This window comes from Macrotis lagotis, chromosome 1 (genome assembly GCF_037893015.1).
Source record: "Macrotis lagotis isolate mMagLag1 chromosome 1, bilby.v1.9.chrom.fasta, whole genome shotgun sequence".
Lineage (NCBI taxonomy): Eukaryota > Metazoa > Chordata > Mammalia > Peramelemorphia > Peramelidae > Macrotis > Macrotis lagotis.
Genome location: NC_133658.1, coordinates 287348531 through 287374894, shown reverse-complemented (window position 1 = coordinate 287374894; position 26364 = coordinate 287348531). Strand labels below are relative to the sequence as shown.

General features: G+C 40.4%; 2 protein-coding genes across 3 annotated transcripts in view; both read left to right on the top strand.

Moving 5' to 3' along the window:
- Window positions 1-23391, top strand: part of GTF3C5 (general transcription factor IIIC subunit 5) — a 36562-nt gene extending 13171 nt beyond the window's left edge. Inside the window, exons 9-16 of one of the 2 annotated variants that reach the window (XM_074210812.1) lie at window positions 12700-12850; window positions 12948-13070; window positions 14390-14587; window positions 19661-19791; window positions 20237-20344; window positions 20661-20778; window positions 21345-21531; window positions 23042-23391. In XM_074210812.1, coding sequence (XP_074066913.1) covers window positions 12700-12850; window positions 12948-13070; window positions 14390-14587; window positions 19661-19791; window positions 20237-20344; window positions 20661-20778; window positions 21345-21531; window positions 23042-23249 — 1224 coding nt within the window. In that variant the 3' untranslated portion in view covers window positions 23250-23391. Of the gene's footprint in view, window positions 1-97; window positions 181-779; window positions 923-1619; window positions 2550-12699; window positions 12851-12947; window positions 13071-14389; window positions 14588-19660; window positions 19792-20236; window positions 20345-20660; window positions 20779-21344; window positions 21532-23041 lie in introns of those variants that run through there. The other variant, XM_074210813.1, reaches the window with a different exon arrangement.
- Window positions 23392-23679: 288 nt separating this feature from the next.
- LOC141505209 (bile salt-activated lipase-like) lies at window positions 23680-24607 on the top strand. The gene is made up of 2 exons (XM_074210814.1): window positions 23680-23948; window positions 24139-24607. Exons 1-2 carry the CDS (start codon window positions 23794-23796, stop codon window positions 24446-24448), a joined length of 465 nt encoding a protein of 154 aa, XP_074066915.1. The 5' UTR covers window positions 23680-23793; the 3' UTR covers window positions 24449-24607.
- Window positions 24608-26364: the final 1757 nt, after the last annotated feature.

Here is a 26364-nt window from a genome sequence, read left to right as displayed (position 1 = left end):
CTTGATGGTTAGCACTGTACTGCATAATATCTCTCTTTGTTGGTGACAACTGAAAGAAATAGCTTTTATTAACCCTTACTGTTTTTTGTTCCTTCAGGACTCTGTCTACGTCTTTCGGGAGGGGGCCCTGCCACCATATCGGCAGATGTTCTATCAGCTCTGTGATTTAAATGTGGAAGGGTATGATGAGGCCCTGGGTCTTGGTGGGAAAGAGTCTGGGGAAACACATTTCTGAACTTCACTGGAAATTTCTTCTGTGACCTCTTTTTAATTTTTCAAGTCCTTACTTTTTTCATCTGGGCTAGTAAGTTAGATTTCTGGCATATTTGGTAATATTTAACTCACTATATACACTTCTCTCAGTTAGTCTATGTTAAAGCAATAGGAATCGGTCCAGACATATGCTTAGTCCTATTCACTTGGTCAGTCACAGGACTTTTTTGCCACACAGTCATGTTTGTATGGAGATTTCTAAACTCAAATATGGCCATTTCCCTTTTTTGATTTGTAACTGTTTAGAGTAGCTTAGGAAGACCAGAAAAGGTGCTGGTGAAGTCTCAAACATTTTGTGGATTCAACTAACAGAAGAGAGAAAGAGAAGACCTTGTTTCTTACAGCAAAATTGCTGTTGGAAAAACAGAATCAATCCAGGATAATTGGCACTTTTTTCCCCCTTCACCATCTTACAAATGGCCTATAGAAATTGCACTGTCTGGCCTTGTTAGTGCTTTTTTTTTGGACCCTTATTTGCTCACTGATCTAACCCTGGCTACTTGTAGGTTACAGAAGATCATTCATCGTAATGATGGGATGGAGACTGAGTGTACAGAGCGTGATGGTTGGTGTCTTCAGAAGACCAGCGATGATCTGAGGGATACTATGTCCTTGATGATCCGACAGATCATTCGCTCCAAGAGGCCTGGTGAGAGGTTCCTGGAGTCTCAGAATATGTTGAGCCCATCAACAGGACTAAGTTCAATGCCTAGCTTTATTATTAAATCATTTCATCTCTTTAAGTTTCTCCATCTGTAAACTTTACAGATGGAACCTAGACTAGACAGACTCTAAGGTCTTTGTAGCCCTAATATTTTACAATTGTAGAATAATGTTGACTCTTGTGTTGGCTTCTTATGGAACCAGATTTAAGTACCATCACTCTTAATTCATGGGAAAGGACTAGATGAGCATTATGAGGTAGTTGAGTTGCAGGACCACTTCTGAGTGGCTTCCTGAGAATTAGGTTTAATTTTCTCTTGGAGGTAAGAGTGAGACTAGGATTTAACTGGTCTCATCATTTCTCTTCTTGTCCCAAATTAATTTCCCTTTCTCACTGATAGGCAATAATGTCATATTCAGCCAAGGCTGTCATTGTCCCTCCCATAGTACTTTCACCTCATTCACTTCTGTCAAACAGTACAATGAGGGAGAAAGCCATAGCAGAAGGGGAGGAGAAGGAAGCTTGCATCAATGCAGTAGTGAAGAAAGTCAGGTTTGGGAGACCCATTAATGCTTCATGCCTATGAACAACTTCTTCCACTGGTCAGTGGCATCTCTGAACCATCTCTATTCTTTTGGGTCGCTAAGGCAAACACAACTTTCTCTTTCCCTTTTGATCCCAGCTTTGTTCTCAAGTGCTGCCAAAACTGAAGGTGGAAAAGAACAGCTAACATATGAATCTGGGGAGGAAGAGGATGATGATGAAGAAGAGGAAGAAGAAGAGGAGGAGGAGGAGGAGGAAGAAGAGGAAGAAGACTTCAAGCCTTCTGATGGGAGTGAAAATGAAATGGAGACTGAGATTTTGGACTACGTGTAATGGGAAGAAAACCCAGCCTATAGACTCACTAACTTAGTCTGCTAACTTTAGTCTTGCTAAAACCTGGCCTTGAGGAGGAAGCTAACAGCCTTGCAGTTCCAGCTAAGAGCACCAGATGACTTTGCAGAGTTTTCAATGGATGTAGCTCCCATCCAGCCAGGATCTCTTCTGACTGTCCTGGATTGTCAGCTTAATAATATCCCAAATTGCCTGTTAAATCTTATATTCCTGGAGCCTAAGGAACTCCTTCCGTCCCTCTAGCTTCAGTTCTACCCTGCCTTTAGACTCTCTTTTGATATCATTCAGGTTGTGTCATATGTGCCCACTGTTTCAAACACCCCTTTGGCTGTTAGTAAATATCTGAGGTGGAGTCAATCCAGACTTTGGAGTTCCTTGGAACAATAAAAGATTAGATAATTCTATTTGTGGACTGTGGACTAAAGGAGCATGACAAGAATCCAACAGGGACCTGGCCCCTGAACTTGTAGTGATTACCCTTGGTGGACACGACCAAGGCTGTGTGAGCAGTAGCTCCTGGGGGTTCTCAGGCAAGGACCTATCTGCTGCTGTTGGCTTTGGATATGATCAGTCTTGTGTAATTCCTATGGGGATTAGCTATTCGTAGAACATACTTTCTTAATGGAAGTTTTCTTCAATAAATGATTTTTTCCAAAGGAGTGGATGATTCATATGGAAACGGTTTTTTTTTAATCAAGGGAGAGATTTGGGGAGAAATTAGGGTTTTCCTGGGACCTAGGGCTCCTTTTGTCTGTGAAACTAGTCATCTTTTATGACTTGAAGACTTAAAATAAATATTAGTAAGACATAAGAGAAAGAAATTAAACTAGAAGAATAACAGGAAAGTTGAATGAATTATAAACAATTGCTGAATGCAATTTTCTAAATCTTCTAGCCTAGGTTCTTCTAGGATCGTTACCCCACCTTACAGGTGTGAAACCTCTGATCTGAGTCCACTGTGCCCTGTATTTGCCCTGGCCCTTCAGCTTCTTGTCTGGCTCTGATTTTCTTAATATCTCTCCTGGAGGTATCTGAAGTAATGAAAGTTTTTTTTTCCTCAATCCATTTTTGATTTGATACTTTCTATGTCTTATCTAAAAATGGCCTTTTTATGGCAATTGATCACATTTTCCCACTTAAGTCTTCCTCCAATCTTATTTTATTGCAAGGAAGGGGAATCTTCACTCTATTGATTTGGCATTGCTAAATCAACTGCAGGTGACTCAAAATTCAATAAATTTGGGAACTTTTTAGGGGTGAATTAAATTTTTGACCACATATAGTCCTCAAATGATGTTATAAATATCCAAATGATCCTTGGCAGAAAAAGGTTCCCCACCCCTGCTTTATTGTGTTTCAGAAATGACACTGGGTTTGTATCAGAGCACAAGTTCTGGCAGCAACTACCAAATTGGAAAGGTTTTGATTTTGACAGATCATATGTCTGGGATCTCAGGATCTATCCAAACTTGGAAAAATTTACATGGCTGATTAACATTTTGGACACAGCACCTTTTTGTACTTTGCCTCCATTTTGCAGATCAAAGGAATTTCTCTTTCACATCTACAAACCCTTGATTCTCTTTTCCCTATGTCTGCTCTATTCTATTTTAGGCTCCAACCTGAAGATTGAATGTTATTGGAGGTAGGATGGATCTTGGAGACCAATTTAGTCTAACCCTCATTTTAAAGATGTAGAAATAGGACAAGCCAGGTGAGGGGTTAAAAGAGGGCACTTTGTCCAAGGTCGCCCAAAGAGTTAGTGGCAAGGTGATCTCCTGACTTCTATTCCAGGCCTCTGTCCATCATTCCAAACTTCCTACTATTTAAATGCTTTCAGACCAATTTGTTACTTTATCAGTTCACTAAGTTTCTAATTTTTCTATGTCATGTCCAGCTCATCAAGAAGGAAGGTCTGTACCTTCAAACTCCTGCTTCTTCCAAATCTGCCAGCAGAACACCTAGACCCTTATAGCTGGACTAATGCCAATTTCCTCTTTCATTTTTCCTACTCACTCTCTGGATGAGAATTTCATGTGTCATAAAACAGTTCCCAAGGAGGAGTCAGTAGAGAATGTTGAAATGATCCAAGGTGAACAGTTTCTCATCAACAAATTATCAGTCGACTAATCAGTAGTGCTTATTTGGGCTCATCGTTGGACTGAATGCTGTGATATGGGGAATTATCCCTGTGTCCTCATGAAAGATGGTTTTGTAATCCAAATAAAATTACAATGAAAAATGCATGCCAGTAAATAAGTACTAAATTGTATGATAAAGACCTTAAATGCTGGTAATTTAGAAAAGATGATAGTGAAGGATAGAATAGTTGGAGAAAATTCCATGGAGGAGGCAAGATTTGATTTGGCCCTTAAGCTTGGTAGAATTGAAGTAAGGGAGAGAAGATTGGTTTGAATTACCTAGAGTCTAGGTACTAGTTCCTAGACCAGTATTATCAGAGATAATACTTAAAAGTTCTGATGCCACATAACCCTTTTATAATTCTTCAGAACTGTTTCCTAATAACAAACGCTTCAGATCAAGCAAAGTTGGTCCATGCTTCAGCTCAATAAGTGTTGGGACTTGAGGAAGGGATAATCTACAGTACTGGTAGGGGAGAGAAGGACTATATGGGGAAAAAAAACTAGCAAAAAAGGTGCTATAGATGTGCTCATGGTGACTTTAAACAGTAAGAACTCAGAAGGAAGATAGGGCTCTATGGAGAAAGTAGGGCTTGTGCTGGGCCTGGGAGGATTTAGAAAACCAAGTGGAGAAGGACATCTGAAGCCTAATGATAGGAAAGTCCAGGACTAGAACATAAATCTAGCAGCAGCAGCAGCAGCGGTAGAATTAGAGTTGGAAAGGTAGGGTCTGACCAGCTTTGGGGGTGCATTAAATACCAGGCAAGGAGGTTAAACTCTTGAGATGAGAATCAGAGCACAAGGCTCCATCACTTGACCTTCAAGAGAGAATACTAACTTCCTTTTCAAGGAGTGATATGGGGGGTGGGTCCGAGGACTTGGTGATGGAAGGTAAGGTAAGAAAAAGCAAACCAAGGGTTAATAGAAGATGGGCAGAAAGCACTATTAGATCGGGAACTCTGTGGCCAAAACTGGAATCCCAAGAAGTGCCCTGGGCAGGGCTTAAATTAGAAAGCTTTGACAAGGCTTAAACTGATTGATGGTGCTGTTTGGGCTCCCTTGCTGTACTTTCCACTGAATAGTCTCCAGTGCCAAACATGGTTGTGCCAGCTCATTATGGCCTGGGTTTGGGGGTCTTCATAACTCTGACATGCTGCGCCATAGCAGGGGCTAGGGCTAGGGCTAGGGCTCTTCCCAATAGCTCCTTGCACAGCTTTCACACTGGTAAGACCTCTTTCACTCTAAGAGTCAGAACCCTAATGGCATAAGATAAATGGAGCTTTTCTACTACCTTGTGTGCATATTTGTATGTATGTGACATTTTCCATGTATCTACTCTTTCTGTGCTTCACCTTAATATTACTGTCACCAGAAAACATATCTGACATTTCCATATCTCAACTTCTCTCCAGCTCTCCCAGAGGTGAGGGTCAAACCTGTCCCTCTCCCAGAATGACCATATCAGCTTGTCCTCTGTAGCTCTGCTTTTTCCTTCTCAGCTACCTCCTGTCCCCAAGTGAAAAGATTTCTTGTTTTGGCTTGGCTTATAAGCAACTTAGCTACTTGAGTCTATTTCTTGGACAAGACTACTGACGTAAACCCAATGCTCTTCTTCCCTGCTCCAAGTCCCCCTGCCCCCAAATAACCCAGGACACCACAATTAAACACAACCCCCTTTCAATTATCCACAGGTGTCTGTGGATTCAGTGAGGCAACTGTAATACAACTCTAGCCCAACTCTTCTTTTCTGGATTCCTTTCTGTTGTGGTTGGTTAGACATGCTTAGAAGGAGGCACATTTGTTTAAATATTAACCTTTGAACAAAAGGAGTAAAACTAAAATAGAATAAAATATAACTAAAATAGAAAAGGGGAAAGCTTTGAAGTGGAAGTCAGGAGACATGAATTATGTTCCTGAATCTGACACTAATTTATTGTGTTATTATGGGCAAGAAATTTGCCCTCTCTGGCACTCAGTTTCCCCACCTACGAAGCAAGAGCACCAAATTAATTAGATGAGTTTCAGTGACTCTTTTGTCCCCTAATTCTAGAATTAAAGTGTATCTGTCCTACCCATAGGCTTAGAATTGAAAAGGATCTCAGAAATCTTCTCTATCCAAGTAGGAATCCCCTCTAACTCTCTTACAAAGAAAAATTTGCCTTCTTGTTGATGACCTCCAGTGATAGAAATTCAACAGAAAGCCAGTCCCCTTTTGGATGGCTCTAATTGTCAAGGAGATTTTCTAAATATTAAACAAACATTAAGCAAAAAAGTCTACCTTCCTATAATATTTCAACCATTCCTCCAAGTCCAACCCTGAGGGCCAAACAAATCCTTCCCCATGTCAGTCCTTCAAATATATTTTCCCAATTCTCCGTAGTTCTCTCAACAAATCCTTAGTTCTTTCTCCTTCTTGGTTATCCTCTTCTGGACATGTTCCTGTTTCTCCATGACTTACATAAATGTGGATCTCCAGAGAGAACAAGTGTGTTCTGAATAGGACAGATCTTTTCTCCTTCCATACACTAATTAGATATTCAAATATATCTGTGAGCTAATTAATGTGAATCAACAAATATTTATTAGATGCTTACCCATTTAATAAATGCTTGTTACTGTTTACTATTAATGTTCCTTCCAGTGTGGCAGATTATAATTCATCCATGCTTGCTAATCCTGCATAAATAACTCCTGTTCATCTCCTGTTCCTATCCTTCCCTAAGATGTACATCCAATGAGCTGGGATCCTTCCTTGCTTTCTCCTGACATCATGAGGGTACCAGGGGAGACCAAAGAGTGTCCTTTTGGTTATTGCTCTTCCCATATGATTACCTTATTTTTTTGTATCATACATTTCTTGGCTATCTTCCTTTACTGGTTCTTCATAGTTCCTTATTTGCTATGGATTATAGTCTATTCATACCTACCATGTATTTCTCTATTGCTTTCAGATAGTGATTTTTAATTCTCCAGAAACTATAATGTTCTGTAACTTTTTCCTTTTTTTTTTGCATCCCCTAATCTTAGCACAATAGGCTAACTTTGTCACCTTGTTGATTCTTATAAAGTGATAAGTTTGCAAAACCTTCAGATAATTTCTCACAGTCTCCCTTGATTTTTAAAAATCCAACTTGCATCTTGATTCTGTTCTCCAATGTGTTTGAATCCAAACTCAAAATCTGAACAATATATTCTAAAAAAGCAGGACCATGTAAATGAGATATTAGCCACTACTTTATATTAATCTGTAGCTCTGGATTGTTCACATTATGATTTAGCTTCCATTTGTGCAGATCATTGAGAGTTCCCCTGTGGGGCCAAAGTAGAAGCCCTACCAAATGTGGTCCTCACCGTCTGGGAGAGCATATACTAATAATTCACTCTGGTTTGGTAGAACTCAGGGAAATGGGAAGGGAGCTAAAGTAGCTCCATTTCCTGATATAGAATAGTGGGTGCCAGAGATATTTTAATGACCTATACCCTCCTTGATTTTGTAACCTTTGCCCCCAGTGCCACTTGTATCTGCTCCCAGGTAGGGAGAGACATGAACAGGTGTAATGATAGCAATTAGGTTTTGTATGTGTGTGTGCAACTTTGGCTCTCCTAGTACTCTTTCTGCTCCCTTCACCTCCTCCCCTCACAGAACAGTAAATTTGTCTTTCCAGTTTGGTACCACCCCAAGTGAGTGGCCCCAATGTAGGGTGGAGTGAGAGGTGGAGGAAACAAGTGTCACTCTTCTATCAGACAGCTGCCAAACTTGACTTCTCACACACACACTATATATGCCTAACAGTCCCAGCTGGGCAGCCAGTGGGCACACACACACACATACACCATGGGGCACCCAGAATTGGTGGTCGTGAGCCTTCTCTGTTGCCTAGCAGCTGCTGGTGCAGCAAAGGTAAGTAGGGATTGAAGAGAGACTGGGAATTCTTTGGAGTTAGGGACTGGGACAAATGAACAATGGGCTGTTTTTTTTCCTTTCTGCTAAGCCAAGATCTTCTCGAGACCCAATAATACATAATAATGATAGCTTATATTCTATAATGCTTTGGTCCTTTCTTCTCAACAACCCTACAAAATAATTAGTACAAAAATGATTGTGACTCCCATTTTAGAGATGGGAAAACTGAGGCTCACTCAAAGGTAAGATCTACTCACAATCACCTAATACTTGGTGGAAGACAGAACTAAAACCTAGGCTTTTTTGCTCCTACTGTTTTGCCCTTTTTATTGTGCCATTCAAGTTTCTTAATACTCAAATGTGCCTCCTCTCCCAAATCACAGAATTTCAAAGTTGTCAAGGACTTCAATAGGCATTCAATTCAACTTATGCCAAAGCAGAAATTCTTGCCACAATTTAACTAATTGACCTAGTTTCTGCTTGAGGACATCCAATGAAAGGGCACCTACTACTTTCTGAAACTGCCCCTCACATATAAAAAGGATAGTCTTATTCTTCCTCTCAGGCTGCCCTTTTCTCAAGTCTATTCCTCTTCCAAGATGCCTCTGATCTCATCTGTATTATCCTGGAACTGGGTTGTTTAGGAAAGAGAGGAGAACAATACTCACAATAAGGTTCCTTTATTTATTGAATACTTACCAGATGCTGTTAGTCAAAATTTCTGGGGGAAGAGGGAGAGAGGAAGAAAAGAAAGAAGAAAGGGAGAGGAGAAGGAAAAAATGGAGGGAGGGAGGAAAGAAAGGAGGACAGGAAAGAGGGACTGAGGAAAAGAGGGAAAGAAGGGGACAGAAAGGTGGAATGAAGATGACTGTAGAGTGAGTAAACCTTTGGTCTCTAGTCTTTCTAGTCTTGAACCTCTTATTCATAAGAAATTAGGGAGTAGGGAATGGAAAAGTAGATACTTGGAACAACCACTGAGAAAGGACTCACCCTCCTCCCCCCTTAGCTCCCAGGGCTTCCTTGTTTCATGGAATGGGGTTGCCTCCAAGATGGCAAGGGGGGCAAAGTCATCTCCACCATCAAGAGAAACCTTGGGAAACCTGCCCTACTGATCTTTTGAGGAAGGAACAAGCAGGGTTCTGAACATGGACACTGCTCATCCAGATCCTGAATCATAGAATTTTATAATATGAAGGGACATCACAGGTCATCCAGCCCAACTCATGCCACCTACACCTGAGCAGTAGTCCCCTGAAAAAATGATCTAGCATTTGCTTGAAGACTTCTAATAAAAGGAAACCTGCCACTTCCACAGGAACCCCTTCTACTTTAGAGACTTCTCATTTGTTAAGACATTTTTCCTCTAACATAAAGCCCAAACCTTTCTCTCTACAACTTCTCCCCATTCCTCCTAGTTCTGCCCTCTGGGACAAGCAAAAACTCTGATAATCCCACTTCCACATAATTGCCCTTTAGCCACTGGTAAACAACCATTATGTCTCCCTTAAATCTCTTCTCCAGGCTAAACATTTAATTTAATTTAATGAACACTTTAAAGTGTTTAATACCTTCAGGGTCTCTTGGATATAGACTTAGATAGTTGGCACCAATATGATTCTTAAAGAGTTTACAATCTATAGGTTATAATTCACAATTTATATCCTATTTTATATCTCTAGTTCTTTCAATATCTGCACAGATAATCATTGAACATTAGAGTTGGGACTTTATCAATTGTATAAACCTATTCAGTCATCTTTCTTTCATTTTTTTTTGCAAGGCGAATGGGGTTAAGTGGCTTGCCCAAGGCCACACAGCTAGGTAATTATTAAGTTTCTGAGACTGGATTTGAACCCAGGTACTCCTGACTCCAGAGCCGGTGCTTTATCCACTGCACCACTTAGCCTTCCCCTCAGTCATCTTTCAAATAAAGAAAACAGGGAAAGGGGGAAAATGACTGGCTTAAAGTTATCAGGTAGTATGTAGCAGAGTTGGAACTAAAATCAAGTCTTCAACTCCCAATTCACTGCTCTTGGGGTGGCTAGGTTGCTCAGTGGATAGAGCACCAGCCCTGGAGTCAGGAGGACCTGAGTTCAAATCCGACCTCAGACAATAATTACCTAGCTGTGTGGCCTTGGGCAAGCCACTTAATCCCATTTGCCTTGCAAAAAACCCCAAAACAACAAAAAACCCAATTCACTGCTCTTTCCTAGACTGTCCCTGTAACATGATCTGAGCCTTCTCCTCAACCTGCTGGCATCCCCCCTAAAATGGAACATCCAGAACTGTGCACAATATTCCAGACTGAAGAGAGAACAAAAAAAGCCTTGTTCTTGACACTGTGTACCTATTAATTCAACCTTAGATCATATCAGCTTCATAGGCAGCTACATAACATGGCTGACTCTGAGTTTGAAATCCACTGACAACACTGCCTCCTCCCAGCCAGTTATTTTTCATGGGAGCTTCTTTCTAGTCCTATCCATCTCTATCCACTCTTTTCTTAATGCACCTCTATCCACCTTTTTTTCTTCGTTTCCATTTTGCCCTCTGCTTCTAGAATATCAGGGCAATTTTCCTGTAGTAATTCTTTGAAAATGATGTCAAGGCTCTTTTCCTGATCATGACTTTCAGGTATTCCAATAATTTTCAAATTATCTTTCCTAAGTCTGTTTTCCATATCAGTTGTTTTTTCAATGAGATATTTCACATTTTCTTCTAATTTTTCATTTTTTTGGTTTTGAAGTATTGATTCCTGATTTCTGGTAAATTCATCAATCTCCCTGAATTCTATTCTTTGTCTGAAGGATTTCTTCTCCTCAGAGAGTTTTCTTATCTCTTTTTCCATCTGGCCAATTTTGCTTTTTAAAGCATTCTTCTCCTCAATAATTTTTTTTACTGTTTTATCCATTTGACCTAAGCTGTTTTTTGCATGTTATTTTCTTCAGCATTTTTTTGGATTTCCTTGACTAAGCTGCTGACTTCATTTTCATGTTTTTCCTGCATCTCTCTCCTTTCTTTTCCCAGTTTTTCTTCTAACTCCCTCATTTGATTTTCAAAGTCTTTTTTGAGCTCTATCATAGCCTGAGCCCAATTTCTGTTTTTCTTGGAGTCTTTAGATGCAGGAGCTTGTACTTCCTCATCTTCAGACTGAGTATTTTGATCCTTCTTGGGCTCATTTGCAAAATATTTCTCAATGGTCTTCCTCTTGTTTCTTTGTTCATTTTCCCAGCCTAAGCCTGTTTTTTGGGGGTGCTTCCTGAGCTTTTGGGACACTCCCACAAGGGTCTCAGTGTGTGAGGCTCTGTCCTCCCTCCTGGTCTGTGAATGACCATAAGCACCTCTCTCTGCCACGGGGCTGAGGTGGGGGGGCCCTGCTGTTCTATGGCGGGGCCTAGACTGCAATCAGGATCTGAATGTGGTCAGAGCCCCAGAGTCCTGTGCCAGAGGCTGAGGACAGAGCTTGGCAGTCTCTCTCTTCACTCCCCTCCCTCAGCTCAATGGGCTCATGCCCTAGGGGCTCCTGCTTACTGGCTCCACCTGCTTCGGTTTCCGGTCTAGGCTGCTTGCTGTGTGCCTTGAGGGCTGGGCTCCACGTGCTTGCTCTGGCAGAGGTCCCCTGCTGTTCCCCCACTTTGTGCCGGTGCTCCCTGGGGTGCAGCTCAGGTGACTCTCCCGCTGCTGTGAGATGGGGCTCCCAGCGCCCTGGGGCTGCCTCGGGAGGCTGAAGTTCTTTGGCTCTGGCGGGCCACCCCTCTGGCAGGCCGCCTCTCCAATCCCGGGGAGCAGAGCCTTTCTGCTCTTTTCCAGGTTACCTTGAGTAGAACTGCCTCACTGGGTCCCTCTGTGGGTTCTGTCTCAAAAGTTTAGAGTCCTTAGTTTATGAGTTTTTATCAGAGAGCTCCTAAGACTCGATCCCTTCATGTTGCCATCTTGGCTCCGCCCTCCACCTTTTTTCTTAATGCAAGTAAAGGTTCCTTTACATCCTTGTTGGATTCATCCTTAGATTCACTCCATCATTTCAGCCTAATTTAACAGATACATTTCTTCCCTTCTGTCCCTTAATCTCCATTCATATGGGCACTAGTTTAGCTAATCCCTTGTCACCTCATTTTTGACTATAATAATAACCACTTAATTTGTCTACTTGTTTTTCAGTCTCTTTCCCCTTTTACTCAATTCTCCACACCATTAACTGACAAAATAATCTTCCTAAATCAAATCTGCCTGTCACTTCCCTTCTCAAAAGCCTTCAGTGCTTCCCTATGATCTCTAGGTTGAAAAACCAAATTCTCAATAATAGAGAAAGAAAGGACCTTGCTCAAAGTTACACAGCAGAACTAGTATTCTAAACCAGTAGTAAAGTTAGTGCTTTTCTCAGTATTTTCTACTACAAATTAGTGGCAATCTTTCCTTTAGAAAACCTCTAATACAAAATTAATGCCTGGAGACTGAGATCTCAATAACCCAGTTAAGTAATCAGGTCTAAGAACCCAAGATCAGATAGAGTTTTCTGGTTTCAATTTAGGGTCAATCTATTACACTTTCATTTAAAAAAAAAACCAGTTCAACAGCTAGGTGTCATTAGTGGGACTACAGCCAGGAAGACCTGAGTTCAAAACCAATCTCAGAGACTATTACTCAGCTTGAGATCCTGGTTAAATCACTTAATCTCTGTTTATTTCCTCATCTATAAAACAGGGATAATAACAGGACCTACTTTGCACAATTTTTGTGAGGTTCAAATGAGATAACATTTGCAAAGCACTTTGAACGTTATATATGTGATATATAAATACTTATTCCTTTCCATTTGTTTATAGTTGGGAGCCGTCTACACAGAGGGGGGCTTTGTTGAAGGTGTCAATAAGAAGCTAGGTCTCCTTGGTGACTCAGTGGACATTTTCAAGGGCATCCCCTTTGCTGCTCCCCCCAAACCACTGGAGCTCCCCCAGCGCCACCCTGGATGGCAAGGTAAAAGAGCTTAAAAAATCAAGTCATAGTAGGGGATCACTCCAAGTACCAGAAGACCCACCCAGCTTCAGACTTATTTCTTCCTTTTCTCCCATAGGAACCTTGAAGGCCAAGGAATTCAAGAACCGATGCCTTCAAGCCACCATCACTCAGGATGACACCTTTGGCAGTGAGGACTGCCTCTACCTTAACATCTGGATCCCACAGGGGAGGAAGCAAGGTCAGAGCTGGGGGAAGGGAGGTGCAGGGAAGGGAGACAGCCTGGGAAGTGCAGCACAGAAGTCCTCTCTTTTCCAATCTTTTCCTTTCCTCCTAGGAGGAAAAAAAATTCTTTTTTAAAAAATAGATCTTTAATAGATCTAAAGCTGTTTCCTGAAATTCAATTCAATAAACATTTATTAAGTGGCTGCTTAAAAATGAATGAAACCCTGTGTAAGGCATTGACGATAGATTAAAAATAGCACAGTCCCTCTCCTAATGGAACTATCTAAAGGAGGTAGGGGGTAAGACATTTCACAGATACATACATGACAGGTGGAAGAATAAGTTCAAGAGAGAGCCAGGCAAAGTGTTATGAAGAGAGAGAACAATCATTTTCCTCTGGGCTTGGTCATGGAAAGTTTTATAGAGAAGATAGGACCTGAGTTAGGCTTTGAAGGAAAGGTGAAGCATCAATAGATAGACAGATGGGTGATTGAAGATAAAGACTATTCTCAGGGAAAGCAAAAACAGGGAGGCAAGAAAGGAAAGGACAAAAATCGATAATGACAAATAGTCCAGTTTGGCTGGAACTGTATGGGATTAGTATGGCATTAGACTGGAAGAGTAGAGTGAAGGACCTTGTTTTTTTCATAAGTTTTCATAATTATGAAGGATCCTGAATTTCATAATCAGAAATTTATACTTTATTCATTAGGCATTGTTGAGTTACTGAAGGCTGGCTTCCTATTGCTAGGAAATGCAAAGGCTAGAGGAAGAAATTGAGATTAGAAGGGCAAGCCTGGGCTGTACAATCCAAAGAAGAATCTATATCTCTGAGAAAAGTGAGGTCAACTTGTTTCTGCTACCAGGACTGAGATGCTTTTTTATAAGCTCTTTTTTTTTATTTTATTTTTTTCAGTTACATGTAAAGATAGTCATCAGCATTCATTTTTTACAATTTTTTTCCAATTTTTTCCTCCCTTCCTCTCTTTCCTCCCCCCTACCCAATCAATCTGATATAGGTTGTACATGTACTATCATTTCAAACATCTCCACGTTAGCAGGACTGAGATTCTTAATAATATTCTATTCCCTGTCCCAGTCTCCCCTCAGTAGTAATCCCTTCAACCCAGGTCCACAGTCCCTAGATCCAACATTCACTGCCTTTTATACTCCTATGGGAGGGTACAACCTATGCTTGGGACCTTAATACCACATGCAACATAGATTTTTTTTTTTCCTGTTTTGGCAGTGTAGAGGCTTGGTCCTAGCTAAGGGATTTCTCATAATCATCCAATCCTCCTCTTAGCTCTGGTTCTTTCTTGGCTCTGTATTTAGTTTCCAGAGACCTGCCAGTCATGGTCTGGATCTATGGTGGGGCCTTCTTGATGGGGGCAGGCCATGGTGCCAATTTTCTGAAGAATTACCTGTATGATGGAGAGGAGATTGCTACTCGAGGAAATGTCATTGTGGTCACCTTCAACTACCGTGTCGGGCCCTTGGGCTTCCTCAGCACTGGAGACTCCAACTTGCCAGGTATTTGCTGGCCCTTTAAGGTCTCGGAAGAGATAGACCAAAATTTGGGACAGTTATTCTATATCCCACAAATCTTTGCCCTGTGGGAGCTGATCTCCCCCTTCTAGAGAGCTATTCCTATCCCTATTTTCCTGAACCTAGCAACTTCTAAAAATGTCACGTATTATATAAAATCCTAAAATGCCAGGGATGAGGGAGTGGGATGAAAATGATAGCAGTCATAGAATGTTATGACTGGAAGGGAACTGAAATAATATCTGACCAAGGAGCCTGAGGCCAACAGGATCACCCTGAGGTCAGTCAATCAACAAGTACTTGCTAGGTGCTTAGCATGTGCCAGGCAACATTTTAAGGACTGGGGATACAAAGAAAAGCAAAAACTGAATCCAAGATCTCATAGAGCCCATATGTTAATGGGGAAGACTACATAACTAAGTACATAAAATCTGGGCAGCTAGTTACAGAGTGGATAGAACACTGAACTTAGAATCAGCAAGACTCATCTTTATGAGTTCAAATCCACTCAGACACATACTAGCTGTGTGACCCTAGGCAAATTTGCTATTTCCTCATTTGTAAAATGAGCTGCAGAAGGAGATATGTTATCTCTGCCAAGAAAATCCCAAAATGGGATCCTGAAGTGTCAGAAATGACTGATACAACTGAACAATTATATGTATATGTGTGTGTCTATGTATATATATATATATATATATGTATATATATATATATATATACAAGTTGATAGATAATATTATATATATACAAGATATATACAGTATAAATTGAAGGTAATCTCAAAGTGGAAACTAGTAGATAGAGGGATGGGGAAAGACTGTTTAAAGAAGTTGGGGTTTGAGTTGAATATTGAATGAAGTCAGGAGGAAAAAAATTTGAGGTATGGACAACAACTAAGGCAAATGCACAGAGTTGAAAGTTGGAGTGTCTGTTTTATTTTAGGAGTAGCATGTGAAACAGTGAAGTTGGATTGTTGAATTTATGGTAGGGATTAAAGAATTAGAATAGTAGAAAGATAGGAAGGATTCAGGTTGTGAAAGACTTCAATGCTAATCAAAGGACTTCATGTTTGATCCTTGAGATAACAGGAAGCTACTGATGTTTACTGAGTAGGAAGAGAGGGGTGACATAGTCGGATCTGTACTTTAGGAAAATCACTTTGCAGCTGAGTGGAGGATAGTTTGGAGTAGAGAAAGACCAACAGTAGAGTTGAGGAAACTATTGCAATAGTAACAAGTGTGTAGTGATAAGGGCCTATGTTATGATGCTATGAATGGTGAAAAGAAGACATAAAAGAAATATGTGGTGGTAGAAATGACAGGATTTGATAACAGATTGTCTATGTGGGGTGAGTTCAAATGAAGCATTGAAGATGATGCCAAGGTTGTGAGCCTTGAGATTAGGAAGAGAGCAATATCCTTATTAGTATTAGGGAAGTTCAGAAGAGGGGAAGAGTTTAGTGGAGAATATAAAGAATTATGTCTAGAACATTGATTTTTGAGATACCCATGAGAGACATCCATTTTGAGATATGCAAAAGTCAATTGGCAATTCAATATTGGAGCTCTGGATTGTTAGATTAAGGATAGATATGTTGATTTGGGAATCATCTGCACAGAGATATCAATTGAACCTCCCAGAGCTGATGAGATCACCAATTGAGACAATATGGAAGGAAAAGAGAAAAGAGCCTTGTTAGTTCAGTGAGTTGACAAGTCAGAAAAATGGGGACTATGACTCGGTTAGATATGTAGGAAAACCAGAGCCAGGACAACACAAGTGTCATGAAACCTTAGGAAAAAAATATATATAGAAGAGAATGACTGTGTCAAAAAAGTTGGAGCTCTATGTATCCCATTTATATGGTGGGTAATCTCAGAGCAGAAGGCAACTGGGGAAAATGGGAAAGGACTGAGAAGGACTAGATTTGATAATTAAGAGATCACTGGAATTTGGGGGAGAGTGGTTTTAGGTGGATGATAAAGTTGGAAGTCAAAATGGAGAGTTTTGAAGTAAATGAGAGGAGATGAATTAAAAATATCTAGAGTAGATGGGTTCCTCAGGTGGTTTACCAGAGAGGAAGAGGAGAAATATATGACAATAGCTAGTGGGGATGGTCATACCAAGGAAGGGTTTTTAAAGATTTTGCAGATGTGTGTTTTTATTGATTTCAAGGGAAAAGACAGAAGAGGAAGAGATTAAACATGAGAGAGAGAGAGAGAGAGAGAGAGAGAGAGAGAGAGAGAGAGAGAGAGAGAGAGAGAGTATAGTAATGATAAAGATGATAAAGGCAATCTGCTGGGTGGGGTGGGGGGAGAGGATGGGGAATGGGATTAAGAGGCATTTTCCTTGACTAGGAGAAAAGCCTCCATGAAGGGAAACCAAAGAGGATGCTATTGTAGTAAGTGAGGAGAAAGAGGTTGGGCCCTATTGTGGTGGTTGTGTAAATGAAGAGGAAAGGTCAGACAGGAAAGATGCTATGGATACAAAATTGAGAAGACTTGGCAATTAATTGGATATAGTGGGTCAGAGATAAGTCTGGATAAATAATTAAGATGGCAAGTGATTGGATATAGAGAGGCAGGGATGCATCTGGGTCTGAGGTTTTGAATCTAGGTAACGGATTAGAAGGATGGTGTGGTCCTAGATAAAAATAAGAGAAGAGGATACAAACTACATATGTACATACATACATACATATATACATACATATATATATATATATATATATATAGGGGAGAATTATTATGTGTTTGTGATAGTAATGACATTTATTTTATTATTTGACATAACTCCTAAAGTGCTACCCCTCTCCTTCAAAATAGTAATAATAAAAAAAGTCCTTCATGAAACCAGGGAGAAGAGACAAAATAATAGGGGGAAGATGTATTTGTGGTGTGAGATGGGAGAGGTAAGAAGAGGGAGCTCTCATGGAACAGGCTCACTTTTTTTCAGTAATGTATGTGGCAAGGATTTCAGTTCAGAGGGTGGAAGGAAGAGTGTTCATGGGACATGAGAGAAGAGAGATTTTGAATAACTGATCTGGTGTGGGATAGGGACTTGATTAGGGAAGTATAAAGAAATTTTTAAAATGTAAACAGTCATATCTAGAGCAATGTAGAGGGAGAGCAAGACTAGAAATCCAGTTCTTTTTATTTTCATTTCAATGATATTTCCATTATAAAAGTTATAAAAGTTGAGAAGATCTCAGGATTTCAGAATCAAAAAGGATCTTAGAAGTCATTTAGTTCTTGCTTCTCATGTGATTGTTGTTTAGAAGTTCAGTTGTGGCGGACTCTTTGTGACTTTATCTTTTCTTGGCAAAGATTACTGAAGTGATTTTGCCATTTCCTTCTCCAGTGGATTATGACAAACAGAAGTTAAGTGACTTATCCAGTGTCACACAGCTAAGTAAGTATCTGAGGTTAGATTTAAATCTCAGGTTGTCTTGATTCCAGACCCAGCTCTCTATCCACTGAGCCCCCCTAACTGCTTACCAATGAGAAACAGACTTGGAATGGTTAAATAACCTGCTCCAGGTCCCACAGGTAAAAAAGTGGTAGAGCCAGAATTAAACCCCAGGTTTTCTGACCTCATATCCAGTGCAGCATAGTGTTTATTAAGCACCTACTGTATACATGTGTCAAAAGCAGGTTCAGAAATAATGAAGGGACTAGAGGCAGTTGGGATTAATAGGAAAAGTCCTGTGGGTAGAGCATTCTCTTGCCAGAATGTGAAGTCTAAAAAAAGATCACATCATCCCTGGCTCAGGAGCCTGGAGATGAAGCAAAATACTGGATCTGCCACTCTCTAGTTATGTAGCCATGGGCAAGTCACTTAAACCTCTTGGGTCCTCAGTTTCCCAATTGTAAAATGGAGTAATAATAAACATAGAACCCATCTCTGGGGATCGTTGGAAAATATCTTGTGAACAGGAAAACCTAACTCAATTTTGACAGGCACAGCACCAAATTGATTGGTAGGGGTTGAATTTCTCAATCATAAGAACTCTTTAAAACCATCTATTATGAAGTCATAGAAAATTGTGATCTTTATTAATGGAGGGGGTATACCTCCCAGATGAAATCACAAGTCACATTATAGGTATACAAGCATATTTTCATGTATATATAATATGGTCCTTTCCAGTTCTAATGCTATGATTCTATGAATCTGCACATGGATGTGTCCATGTCTTTTTATATGCAGGATGTTAAAGAATTGAAAGGGCATTGTATGACTCTGAAGGAAGACTAGTCTGCTTGTTTCTGACCCAAGGCAGAGTGTTTCTCAATATTCCTTTCTTGTCTCCCCTTCCTAGCCCCTCAGCAGCAGTTCCCTCATTCCAGGGTCAAGGTCTCCAGTCCTACCATAATGTGTGTGTATGTATGTATGCATGCATACCAACCTAGCATTAGACCCACCACCCATGTAAAAATATAAATTATACATATGCAATATATACTCACATATGTGTATGCTTTTAAAAAATTTATTTAAGACAATGGGGTTAAGTGACTTGCCCAAGGTCACACAGCTAGGCAATTGTTAAGTGTCTGAGGTCAGATTTGAACTCAGGTCCTCCTGATTCTAGGGCCAGTGCTCTATCCATTGTGCCAGCTAGCTGCTTTATAAATATTATTACTGTGGGACTTGAAAGTCCCTTTGTAATAATAGCAAAAATGAACCGAGGAGGAAAAAAGAGAAATCTGAGGGCCTGGTTCTGCCCTTCCATAGGCTATCCTCTGAAAAGCAAAATTTTTGTTTGAAATCTCAGTTGAGTTTTCACTTTGAGTTTTCCCACCTTGGAGGAGGAGAAGGGGGATTGGAAGTTAACTGGACTGGATAAGTGGGTCTGGAGTCAGGAAGACCTGAGTATAAATATGGACTCAGATTCTTAATGACTGTGTGATCCTGGGCAAGTCTTTTACATGCTGGCTGCCTCAGTTTCCCCAACTGTAAAACAGGGGTGAGTAAATATTTATGAGGTCCTTATCACTGTGATTGGCACCTAACAAACGTTTATTTTCCTTCCTTTCTTTTTATCCCTGTCAGGTAACTTTGGCCTTTGGGATCAGCATATGGCTATTGCCTGGGTGAAGAGGAACATCGCAGCCTTTGGTGGGGACCCCAACAACATCACCATCTTTGGGGAGTCAGCTGGTGGGGCCAGTGTCTCCCTCCAGGTCTGGGATTTTGTTGAAAGTTAAGATCTGCTTCGCCCTCCCTCCCTCCCCCTTCTCCATGCCCTTATGATTCCACTGTTCTCTAGAGGGTTTGGGGAGGGAAGTCTAACAGACACATATATCCTATGAGCAGCTCCATTCTGCTGTCCTGGGTGTGAGCCATATGGGAGGGAGGGCACAGGGAGGGAGAGAGAATGATGTAAGGCTCATCTCAGGGAAGGACAAGATTCCTGAGATCTCATTTCATCCCTCACTAAGCCAGAAAGCATAAATTGTGGAATAGTCTGTGCTTGTTGTACTCTCTGTGTCATGACCCTAGCAAGTGAAAAATGGGAAGAGAAGGGAGTGGGAGGGAGAGAGGAAGAAGAGGGATCAGAGGGAAGAAAAGGGGCCAAGGGATAGGGAATTCTGGGTTCCAGCAGCTCTGCTTCCTCCTTTGTTGCAGACTCTAACCCCCCACAACAAGGGACTCATCAAGCGAGCCATCAGTCAGAGTGGTGTGGCCCTGAGTCCTTGGGTCATCCAGAAAAACCCCCTCTTGTGGGCCAAAAGGGTAAGAAATCTACAGCTAAAGTTCATATCTTCCCTGCTGAGGTGGGAAGGGGTGGTTTAGATGATCATCAAACTTGATGCTTCCTTCATTTACATGTAATATGCACAATACTGCATCATTGATTATTGCCCAGAAATCTTTCCCCAAACTCAGGAGTCAGTACTAGGTCAGATAAGCTATGTCAATTTAAAAACTTACTGGTTGAATTCTCCCCCCAGGGACCTATACTCTCCTCTCTCCAATATTCCTTAAGGGTGGGGGAGGAACTAGCCCTTTAAGGCTGAAGTTTCTAGGTAGGGGTTCCTCTTACCAACAGATCGCCAGCAAGGTCGGATGTCCATTGGATGATGTTGTCAAGATGGCCAAATGTTTCAAGGTCACTGATCCCCGAGCTCTGACTTTGGCCTATTACATGCCTCTGATTGGCTTGGAATGTGAGTGGGGTCTGTTTAGGAGTGGGTGGGTGGGGGTACACACTTGCTGTCCAGGTTCTTTCTTAGTCTCAGTTTCCCTTCTTTGCAAAATAAGTGGACTGGATGAAGCAATTTCTAACTCTAAAATTCTTGATTTAGGAGACAGTTTGGGGGAACTCTCATAAATGAGGATAGGACATTACTCTTCACAACACTTGTAGCAACTTAAAGTAACAACAATGTGATTCATTTTGTTTATAACTAACTACACCAAAAATATGAATAATTTGGATTTCTGTAGAGCTTTCTTTCTTGCAGATCTCCAGGCATTTATTTAACTATTGTCTCAATTATCACAATAATTCATTTAGTGCCTCAGGATCAGTATCATGAATTTTTTTTTAACTCCAAAGACAGAATGCAAGAAATTATCTTATTCTGCAGCAAGAAGGATTTAGTTTAGACATAAACTGAAGGAAAATTCTACCCTATCTCTGAAACACACCTATCTCCCTAAAAGGCAGAAAGACTAGATGGACTCCAGAGGGCCTTCTGATCATCTCCTATCTCTCCTTGACCTGTCCTAGACCCTATGTTGCATTATCTGGGCTTTATACCAGTAATTGATGGAGACTTCATTCCTGATGATCCAGTCAAACTCTTTGCCAATGCGGCTGACATTGATTACATAGCTGGTACCAACAACATGGATGGTCACATCTTTGCCAGTATAGATATGCCTGCCATCAACAAGCCCTCCAAGGACATCACAGAGTGAGTAACCAGGAGACTTCCAGAAATCAGGTCTGTTGTATGTGCAAGGGGATGACTATACAGGGATAGAAATAAGGAAAACTCACTCAAAGTTCCCATTCAAATCAAATGCAAAAACTTAGTAAGCATTTACTTATGTGTCCAACCTTGTAGTAAGCATTGCAGAGGAGACAGATGAATAAGATTGTGTCCCTTCCCTTAGGGAATTTGCAGTCAAATTGGAGAAGGAAGACATAAATATATAGATAGTTAATAAAAGCAGATAAATACAAGAACAGATGACTGTAGATTGTCAAATAAATGGAGTGGTGCTCTAGAACTTCAGAGGCATGGTAGAGGGATCATTCTGGGCTGCTGTCATTGGGAGATGAAATTTTAATTAAATATTGAGGGATATTGGGAAGGAATTCCAAGTAAGTATATAAGAAAAGATATGGGGGGGGCTGCTAGGTGGTGCAGTGGATAGAGCACTGGCCCTGGAGTCAGGAGGACCTGAGTTCAAAACCTCAGACACTTAATAATTATCTAGCTGTGTAGCCTTGGGCAAGCCACTTAACTCCATTGCCTTGCAAAAATCTAAAACAAAAAAAGATATGGGAAAACATTATAATTTTAAGTGTTTGAATAAACAAGGAGCAAATTTTAATTTGATTATTGCTTTAGAATTGAACTAGGTCACAGAAACAAACACTGGATTTCTCTAGAGGATAGTCAAACATGTTTCCAGGGGCCTGAGTTAGGAACCTGTTCTAATGTGCACCTTTTTCTGGGGAGATGTGGGAAGATCCTAATACTTTTGACCTTCTGCTCACTTAGGTGTATGTACAGTTAACTCTGAGAAGGGTTTAATCAAAGAAAAAGGAAAAGGATCTATATGTACAATATATTTATAGCAACTATTTTTTGTGGTGGTAAAGAACTGAAAATTAAGGGGATGCCCATTAATTGAGAAATGGCTGAACTAGTTGTGGTATATGATTGTACTATAAGAATAATGAGCAAGAAATGCTCTCTCTCAGCAAAACCTGGAAAGACTTAGATGAATTGAAGTGAGCAGAACCAATACAACCAATACTTCTGGAGTCCAATACAACACAGCAGCAATATCATACAGTTGTCTTCTTCAAGATAATTTTGAAGGACTTATAATAAAAATTGCTGTTCACTTCCAGAGAAAGAACTGATATAGTCTGAATGCAGATTGAAGAATACTTTTTTAAACTTTCATTTTTTCTTTTTTTGTTAAATGTTTTCTTTCACAACATGGAAATATAAAAATATGTTTTGCATGACTACACATGTATAATCTATTTCAAATTGCTTGTTTTTTCAAGGAAGGAAGATGGGAAAGAGGGAAAGAATTTGGAACTCATAATTTTTTTAAATTGTTTTTACATATAATTGGAAAAAAGTAAAATATTTAATAAAAAAACTGAAAAAAAAGGATTATAGGTTTGTCTTAAATAAAAAAAAGGCATCTGATCTAACTATGTCTACTTTCTCACCCTAGTGAAGATTTTTACAAGCTGATCTCTGGCCTCACCACAGAAAAAGGTCTGTCTGGTGCTAATGCCACCTTTGACTTCTACACTGAACTCTGGAAGAGAGACTCATCCCAAGAGACCAAGAAAAAGACTGTGGTGGACTTAGAGACTGACATCCTCTTCCTGGTGCCAACAGAATTTGCCTTGGCCCAGCATAAAGTCAATGCCAAGTGAGAGCATCCGGCTGGTGTGACTCAATCTAGGGGGCAAATTTGGTAGAGGGTTGATTCCCTTTGGACAACTTTGTTTGTCCAACTGTGGAATAGAGTGGAGTTCTACTCATTAACCTAGCCCCAGGCATATTGTAACCTTCCTAGACTTCACTTTGCTTTTCTGTAAGATAAAGAGCCTAGCTAATTTCTCCTACAATTCCATTTCCATTTTTAAATGCTTCTTAAAGTCTAACTTTAATTGTCTTTTTCTTTCTGAATAGAGAAAACAATTGAAGGCCTTTCTACACTAGTACTATATATTGGAGGGCCTAAGTTGGTCCTTAACTTTCTCTTCCCTAGGCTGAATAATTAAAATTTCTTCTGGGTCTGTTAAGAATTTCATAGACACTTAATTTAAGTTAAACTTTAGACCATCCTCTCAGATGCATACACCTCCTCCCTCTTGGCTGGGTTGACCCAGGTAAGTTTCCACACACCAAAATTATCTCATCTAATCCCACAGGAGCGGCAAGACTTACAGCTATGTTTTCTCCCATCCTTCTCGAATGCCTACTTATCCCAACTGGGTGGGGGCCGACCATGCAGATGACATCCAATACGTCTTTGGCAAGCCCTTTGCTACCCCTTTGGGTTATCGGGCCCAGGACCGGACTGTCTCTAAGTACCTCATTGCCTACTGGACTAACTTTGCTAAAACTGGGTAAGCTCTGTAGAGGGTGATGCCTAGGGGGCAACTTCACCACTGAAGTCTAGGATTGGTCACTAGTTAGAAGGTAGGGAAAGCATGTGTTAAACTTATAGATTAGAAAAAAAAATTAAATTTATAAGTCATAAATCACGAGTTTCATTAGCCCCTGACCTCACTGGGTTTTTTTGGCTTTCCTTTAAAGGGACCCCAACATGGGCAATTCTGCAATCCCTACTCATTGGGCTCCTTATAGCCCGGAGAATGGTAACTACCTGGAAATCAACAAGAAAATGGATGCCAACTCCCTGAAACAGAATCTGAGAACCAACTACCTGCGCTTCTGGTCCCTCACTTATCAGGCCCTCCCCACAGTGGCTGGTGAGGACAACATTCCTGAAAACAAAGTTCCCGAGGACAGTGTTCCTGAAAACAAAGTTCCCGAGGACAGTGTTCCTGAAAACAAAGTCCCTGAGGACAACGTTCCTGTACCTCCAGCAACTGACTCTGAGTGACTACTCCATTTCCCATAGTGGCTGATTTCACGTAACCTCCAAATTGGCCATGGCCCTGCTCACCAGGAAGCCAAGTGCCTATGAGGGTTGGAAATCAGCAGTGCCTATCTGACTCCTTTCCTTTCCCTCTCACTCCCTTAATAAAGTCTTGTTGCTGTCTATCATGTCTCATTCTGCCCTTCCTCCAAGGCAGGGGTGGGAAACTTTTTTCTGCCAAGGGCCATTTGGATATTTATAACATCATTCAAAATCCATACAAAATTATCAACTTAAAATTTAGCTTGCTATACTTGGTCAAATAATTAATAAAAAGGTCCTAGATTTATTGAATTTTGAGTCCTGCCTGTGGTTTGCTGTGATAGTGCCAGACTAAATGATTTTGTGGGTCTTATATGGCCTCCTGCTCTAAGGTAAGGATTCTTAACTTGGGATGTAAAAGTCTACAAATTTGGTTTAGATTTCTTTTTTGATGAAATGTATTTCAATATAATTTGTTTCCTTTGGAATCCTAGGTATTTTATGAATTTAAAGGGGTGCATTGACTTCACTAGAATCAGAAAAAAGTTAAAAACCCCTCTCCTAAGGGAATTCTCTCTCTTAGAATGAGGTATTGGGTGCATGGGGGGTGATAATGGAAAGAGCATGAAAATGGTAACACAAAAACTCAGTTTCAAGATTCAGCACTATCTGGTTTACTTACAATCCCTCTTCTATTAATTTTACATCACTCTGAGAACATGCTGCAGTCTCCTCCTTCACTCCAATCTCAGAAGAGGTAGCCTTCCTCCTCATCACAGCTAATACTTCTATTTACCCTTGATCCACCCCCTTTTCTTTCTTTAGCTGATTTCCACTAGTATGGTTCCCACTTTAATATTCAATCTTCTTTCTACTGGTGCCTACAAAATATGCCTAAATGTCTCCTACCCTTAAAATATCTTGACTTGAGTCTACAATTAAACTCCTGGAAAAGACCACCTACATTTGTGCTTCCCCTTCCTTTCTTCATGATCTTTTTTTTTCTTTTTTCTTTTCTTTTAAGTTTTTGCAAGGCAATGGGGTTAAGTGGCTTGCCCAGGGCCACACAGCTAGGTAATTAATAAGTATCTGAGGTCGAATTTGAACTCAGGTACTTCTGACTCCAGGGCTGGTGCTCTATCCACTGCACCACCTAGCCACCCTCTTCATGATCTCATCAAAACATTCTGCAATCTTGACTTCTGACCTCATCATTTCAACTGAAACTGTCTTCTCCAAAGTTATAGTGATCTCTGAATTGCCAGATCCAACAGCATTTGATACTGCTGATCATCTTATTCTAGGTTTTTATTACTCTGCTCTCTTGGTTCTCTTACCTATCAGACCACTCTTCAATCTTTGCTGGAGAAGTTGCATAATACAGTAACTCTAGTATATGTAACTCCTAGACCTAGGGTCATTAAGTTGTTCAACTGTTCTCAGTTGTGTCTGACTCTGTGACTCTATTTGAGGATTTCTTGGAAGAGATACTGGAGTGGTTTGCCATTTCATTCTCTAGCTTATTTTACTTTTTATTTTACTTTTAACTTTATTTTTATTTTTATTTATTATGATTTGTTCAGGATTACACAGTTAAGTAGATGTCTGAGGCTAAATTTGAACTTAGGTGCCTAAATCTATGATCCTATGATTTTTGTCCATGGCATGCTACTAACTGTAGGCATCCCCAAGGTTCACCAAGGTTCACAACTCTAATGCCATCCTCTGCTCTTCACTCTTACATCATTTATCCAGTAAATTGTCTAATTTTAAAATTAGACAATTTACTGGATATACATTAGTCCAGAGCTTCCTTACTTTTTGCCTGGACCAATTCAATAGGCACCTAAGTGGTCTTCTGGTTCAAATCTTTCCCACTCCAGTACATTCTCCCTTTA

What these genes read in the sequence shown, in the direction of transcription:
- LOC141505209 (XM_074210814.1), top strand. Translation starts at nt 23,794, where the DNA reads ATGCCTACTTATCCCAACTGGGTGGGGGCCGACCATGCAGATGACATC. An exon ending in ACTAACTTTGCTAAAACTGG is followed by an intron (nt 23,949 to 24,138) that starts GTAAGCTCTGTA and finishes TTTCCTTTAAAG; the next exon opens with GGACCCCAACATGGGCAATT.